The sequence below is a fragment of the Sarcophilus harrisii genome, chromosome 6, assembly GCF_902635505.1.
Source record: "Sarcophilus harrisii chromosome 6, mSarHar1.11, whole genome shotgun sequence".
Taxonomy (NCBI): domain Eukaryota; kingdom Metazoa; phylum Chordata; class Mammalia; order Dasyuromorphia; family Dasyuridae; genus Sarcophilus; species Sarcophilus harrisii.
Window position 1 is genome coordinate 251,248,345 of NC_045431.1, and position 6,985 is coordinate 251,255,329.

The 6,985-nt window shown below is 32.4% G+C and overlaps 1 protein-coding gene across 1 annotated transcript; it reads right to left on the reverse strand.

Annotated features, from left to right (window-relative positions):
• Positions 1-410: 410 nt before the first annotated feature.
• On the reverse strand, positions 411-1,741 carry LOC116419822 (olfactory receptor 5AS1-like). Its single transcript, XM_031942006.1, is given in 3 exon segments — positions 411-797; positions 799-1,137; positions 1,139-1,741. Coding segments are annotated over 3 exon segments (954 nt in total). The 5' UTR covers positions 1,414-1,741; the 3' UTR covers positions 411-457.
• Between the last annotated feature and the right edge of the window lie 5,244 nt (positions 1,742-6,985).

The window sequence follows — 6,985 nt, forward strand, 5'->3', positions numbered from 1 at the left end:
TCAGCATGAAAATGAGGAGTCCAATTTGTTAATCCCCTTATTTATTTTTTTCCTCTTCATTACATGCTACCAACTAAAATAATGCACTTTTCCAAGAAATAATTTGTGTCACTGTTGAGGGAACTAAATGTTTTCATTTTTTGTCCTCCTTTAATATTCATATCAGGTGCTTCCAACTGGAGAAAACTTTATTTCTAAAAGGGATATGCCATACTAAATGGAGGAATTGCTTTCATGATAATTCAGTTCCCTTCCTTCCAAATCAGCTTCCTTACCATCTAGTTACCACATTACTATCCAAGAATAAAGGTTCTTCGATAGTAATGGGGTAACTAGATGTTTTCAAGTAGACACTACATCATGATTTGATGAGGGTATAATAAAGCAGATTACTAAACAGTTCTTAGGCTGCATATTTTCTGAGGTCTTTTTCAACTCTAAGATATTGAGAGAATCTTTACCAGTTTGGAGATATTCTGTCTAACATTTTTTTGAGTGCATTTTTCACATCTTTATTTCTCAGACTGTATATAATAGGGTTGAACATGGGGAATACAACAGTATAAAAAACAGCCACAACCTTATCTGTATCTGGTGAGTATTTGGTGCTGGGACATAAATACATGAACAAAAGTGTCCCATAAAATAAAGTTACAGCTATTAAGTGGGAAGCACATGTAGAAAAGGTCTTACTTCTCCCTCCCGATGATTTGATATTCAAAACTGTAATGAGAATACAGAAGTAAGAAATGAAAATGATCACAAAAGTACTGGTCTGGATGAAACCACATAAACAAAAGCAGGACCTCATTGAGGGTAGTATTGGCACAAGACAAAGCTAATAATGGTGGTATGTCACAAAAAAAGTGATTGATGACATGGGATCGGCAGAATGGCAAACCGAAGGTCAGACTCACGTGAACCAGGGAAGTCATGCTTCCACTGAAATAGGCCAAGACAATGAAGAAGACACACACTTTCCTGGACATAAGCGTTGAATACATCAATGGATTGCAAATGGCTGCATAGCGGTCAAAGGCCATTGCAGCCAGAATGAGGCATTCTGCATCAGCAAAGCAAGCAAAGAAGTACATTTGAAGGGCACAACCATACAGAGAAATGTTCTTCTTAGAAGATAAAGTTCACCAGCATCTTGGGAGCTATGGCTGTGGAATAGCTGAGGAGTCTAGAAAGGAGATTACTGAGAAAATAATACATGGGAGTTTGAAGATTAGAATCAATATTGACCAAGGCTATTAAACCAATGTTTCCCACCAAAGTCAAAACATAGATGATCAAAAATAAAAGGAACAGAGTGATTTGGAGAGGTAAGTAATCTGTGAAACCAATAAAAATAAACTCAGTTGGTGGAGTGCAATTTCTTTCAGACATCTCTGTTTGGAAGAACTTCATAAATGAGATAAACAGTAGGTAGGGTTTTCAGCTGAGTTGCATATTATTGGATAAATCCAGAATGCATTCTATCTCACTTCTGTAAAAATGAATAGAGAGATAAGAATGTCTTTCCTGCCTCATCAAAAAAAAATCAACTATTCAAGTCTTACATTAAAGGGAAAGCCTTAAATGATGTGAAAGAATGGTATCAAGGAGCAAATAATTTAGGTAATCACAAAATGCTATTTCTAATTAAATGATAATGACCACAAATATTTATATGGATTTTTAAAATTCATTGTAAACTTAAAATTTATTTTCTCATTTGATACTCTCAACAATTCTGTAAGGATAGTACTTTGGATAGACTCATTTTGAAAAGATAAAGAATTTAGGCCAGATGATTCAGCTGATTTATCCACTGCCATGAAAGATAATTTTGAATTATATGTGGCATTTAAACTCAGAGTGTTTCTGACAAATACAGCTTTCTATTCATCTTTCTTGTCATACCCTTCAAACTATGATAATGATAGACAATACTTTGATGGATATAAAATTATATCTTATAAAATTAAGAATAATAAAATTATAATTCAAAGAGGAATCATATACACACTCAATTTGGTAGAGAAATGTATCTTACCCTATAGGAAAATAGCAGGAAAGGGGAAAAAGAAAGAGGGCATGGGTGATAGAAGGGAAAGCATTGGGAAAAGGATAGTCAGAACCAAAACATTTTTGAGGAGGGGCAGGAGTGAAGGGAAAGAAATAAGATAAATGGAGGAGAAAATAATTAGCTAATGATAATTGCAAAAGAATTTTAAAAGCAAGCTTCTCTGATAAGCCCTTATTTCTAAAACATAAAGGAAACTGAATCAAACTATAAATAATATCCATGGCCCAATAGATAAATGATCAAAAATATGAGCTATGCCCCAAATTATAAAAGTATGTATATTCTTTGATTTAATATTACTATTAGGTCTTACTCCCAAAAGAGATTTAAAAAAGGAACAGAACCTCTTTTATAGGGACAAAGAATTATAAATTGAGAGGATTCCCATCAATTGGGAATGGCTAAATAAATTGTGGTATATTATGATGAAATACTCTTATGCTATAAAAAAGAATGAAAATTGGGATAAAGATAAGGGAAACCATGAAGTAAATGCAGAAGTTGATCCTGCTTGTTACAACCAAGTCTTAAATTTTCATATTTATGCCTCAAATTTTAACATATGCCATAAATCAGGACTTCATTTATTATTATTGATAATCTACTTTAAGATGTTGATAGAGAACATATTAATAATGAAGATTAACTTTAAAATGTGTCTTGCATAATTTCTTTTTTGGAGATCCAGTTAAAATGTATCAGTCTTTCCTTGGGTGATTCAATGTAAAAGATCCTAGAAATTAGACCTGGAACTGAGTTCCCGTCCAGCCTCTTATTTTCTGTATAACTGTAGCTAGATCATTTTATTTGTCTTTTCCTCTATTTTCTCATCCACTAAATAGCATTCTTGCACTGAGATATTTCTAGGAAAGTCTTAGTAAACTATAAAATAATGTATTAGTGAGTCAAAGTGAGCTGGTATAATTATTCCTAATTAAAGGGAAGATGTGTATTATATATTATCATAATGAACTATGATCAGAACAATCACTGCTCAGTGTCTGATACAAGTTTAGTATTTAATATTTATTGACTAACTGGCATCATTTGATCCTATAGCCTTTGACAACTTCTGAATCTTTCATTTGAAATTGAAGAAAATCCTTTTTGAAACAGGTTAAAATCACATGTCAATTAAAAAAATGCTAGATCTCTGTAATTAAAAATTGAAAAGGCATCCTATCAAGTACAGATGACACATAATGATATGTCTTATTTTGACTAAGCAAGATTTTTCAATTTATTTCTCTTAAGAGTTTAGCTTATCTTGTCTTAAGCTCTAATTATTTGTATTGGAGTATGTCTTAATTATATGTCAGCATGTGATTTTATTAATTTCTTTATATTTTGCTCTAACACAGATCATATCACATCTATTCTGCAACTTACTAGAAAGGGAAATTTATGTCCCTGCAGCCAAATTGGTTAATACTTCCCATGTTCAGTGATGCTGGTTGCCAGCTAAATAAAATACCAAATAACACCAAATAATTGAAAATGGACTTTTCAATTTTATAGGATCTCCAAAAGCTTTTACTGCACTGACACCCATTTAACCTCTATTATGCAGTAACCGAGTGTGATATTTTAGCAGAAACACTTTATCAAATCAGTATTTCCTGCTCTTGATGGAATTCAAAAATAATATATTATTAAAGCTTAAAGGCATCTGACACATAATTAAGAAATAAAAAGGATCATCTAGCATAGAAGATAACATGATAGTCTTCAGAAGGAACCTTAGAATAAAAAATACAGAATCTTGGAGTAGGATGATACTTTAGTACAAAAAAAATACCAATCAAATTTCTACAAAGACCAATTATTTGATATTTTTCAAATTAAGGGGATATGGCCAGGCTTTAGTGACCCACTGGCAGCCATTCACACCTATAAACCTGTCAGCTTTAATATTTTCAATATCCACTGACTTAATACTTACCTCACCTGGACAGCTGCCCCCTAAGAGTCACTGATATTATCGTTTTAAGATAATGTATTCCTCATGACTGGAAGCATAGCCTAAACCTCATGGTCTTTCAGTGAGAAGGCAATAGAACCATTTTGTACAAGACTCTCAGCTCATTACTACCTCCACAATTTTGTCCTTGTTTCCTTAAGCAATTTTCACATATATGATCAAAATACACAATGATTTTGGACCCCTTCAAAGTCTCATTTGCAGAACTTACATGAACAATATAGGTACAATTCTCTCCTTGATATTATGAGTCACTTGTGTGAAGAGTGAAGACTATTTATATCTTGCCCTTTGGCATGTGAGACATTTTCCCTGGAGCAACTTTAACTCTGGGGCTGATGATAGTTAATTAACTTCATCTCAGAGTAGTTGGATGTTTTTTGGTTTGTTTGTTTATTTGTTTGTTTGTTTTGACATAAAATGGTGTTGAATACAAAGCTATGTGAAAATAAGGCAATGTGCATGACTTCTCCCCCAACACACACATATATTCTGATATCATGAGATCAGGGGTTTCCAATTGACTACCAGTCAATGAAAGGGTAAGGGAATATATCAGAAGTAAATATTAAAAGTATCATATTTCTACACTTCCTTTGATATTATTTCACGAGTCTACCAAATATAGTATTCAAATTATTGAAATGTGAAGGAATTCTCAGGATCAAATTAGATATTTTGAGAAAACCAGTTGCAAACTTTCTGTACATGTCATTCAATTTTGATTCAATTTTATGTACTGAGATTAATTTCCATATGTACTCCTTCTATATCTTCTCTTTGATCTTTAGTTCTTTTCATTTTTCTTCATTTTAGTTTAGTTCTGATCTCATCTATTGCTACTTTCACTCAAAAATCTTATGGAAACATATTAATTTCATCTATGCCTAATAAGATTTCCAAGTAGGAATGGTCCTTATTTGGGAAAGAAATGGATGTTGGAGGGAATTTAGTGACAACCATTAGAAAATAAGTTTCTTTTTGAAAATAATTATAAAGTCATGAGATTATAAGATATTGTATCTAGAGTTATAAGAATCAGAGACCATTTTTTACAACCCACCCCCTTACTACAATATTCACAATTAAACCATGAGACAACAGAAAGTCTACAAGTGTTAACTAATTCCTAAGGTTTCACAGGTGGTAAGGGGAACAGGTCGGATATGATCTCGGGTTCTGTTCCTTCAAATTCAGTGAATTTTTCATTGTAGTATACCTGTAAAAAAATAATAAATAAGATGTGTGGTACAGATATTTAAAACATTTTGTAAACTTGGAAGTACTTCATCAATTTCATTTACTTTGTTTTATTTTTCATAGTCAAAGTTGTAAAGTTATTTGTCTTTTACAATCTTTTCAAGTCAGTTATGGTGTTATTGAGGCACCTAGAAGTGGCAGTGGATAAGAGTGCTGAGGCTGGAGGCTGGAAGACTCAGCTTTCTCAGTTCACATGTACGCTTCAGATACTAGATAAGTCACTTAACTTAATTTGCTTTAATTGTTCATCTGAAAATGATTTGGAGAAGTAAATGGTAAATCATTCTAGTATCTTAGACAAGAAATCTCCAAATGGGATCACAAAAAATCATACATAACTGAAAAATGATAGAACAAGAATAACGTGTATAAGAAAGAGCCTGGGAATTACTTTGTCAATTGCCATAGGGACCAGAGTTTATGAGTGCAATGTAGTAATTGTAAACACTAACTCCATGCCAATAAATAGAGAAACAAAGAATACATATACATATCCAAATACACATAGTATTTCTACTTGGATATAAATTCTTTTTTTAAATTTAATTTTATTAAATTATTATTATTTATTATTATTATTATAGCTTTTTTATTTATAAAACATGTGCATGGGTAATTTTTCAACATTGACCCTTGCAAAACCTTCTGTTCCAACTTTTCCCCTCCTTCCCCCCAACACCTCCCCTAGATGGCAGGTAGTCCAATATATATTAAATATGTTAAATATATGTTAAAGCCAATAAATATATATATATATATATATATATATATATATATATATATATATACAGTTATCTTGCTATACAAGAAAAGTCGAATCTAGAAAGAAAGAAAAAATTATCTGAGAAGGAAAACAAGAATGTAAGCAAACAATAACAGAACAAGTTGAAGTGCTATGTTGTGGTTCACGCTCATTTCCCATAGTTCTCTCTGTGGGTATAGTTGATTCTCCTCATTACTGAACAATTGAAGCTGGTTTGAATTATCTTATTGTTGAAGAGAGCCACATCCATAAGAGTCGATCATTGTACAATCTTTTTTGTTGTCATGTACCATGTACAATGACCTCCGAGTTCTGCTCACTTCACTTAGCATCAAGTCATACAAGTCTCTCCAAGCCTCTCAGAAATCATCCTGCTGGTCATTTCTTACAGAACAATATTCCACAAGATTCATATACCACAATGTATTCAGTCATTCTCCAACTGATGGGCATCCATTCAATTTCCAGTTTCTAGACACTACAAAAAGGACTGCCATCAACATTTTTGCACATGTGGGTCCCTTTCTCTTCTTTAAGACCTCTTTGGGATATAATCCCAGTAGAAACACTGCTGGATCAAAGAGTACAAATAATTTGATAACTTTTTTTGAGTTTAGTTCCAAACTGCTTTCCAGAATATTTGTATTCATTTACAGTTCCACCAACAAAGTATCAGTGTCCCAGTTTACTCTCATCCCCTCCATCATTGATCATTATTTTTTTTCCTATTATCTTAGACAATCTTAGTCAATGTGTAGTGATATCTCAGAATTGTCTTAATTTGCATTTATCTGATCAATACTGATTTGGAGCACCTTTTCATATAACTGGAAACAGTTTCAATTTCTTAATCTGAAAATTGATTGTTCATATTGGGTGCAAATTCTTATAATGATGCACACAGATA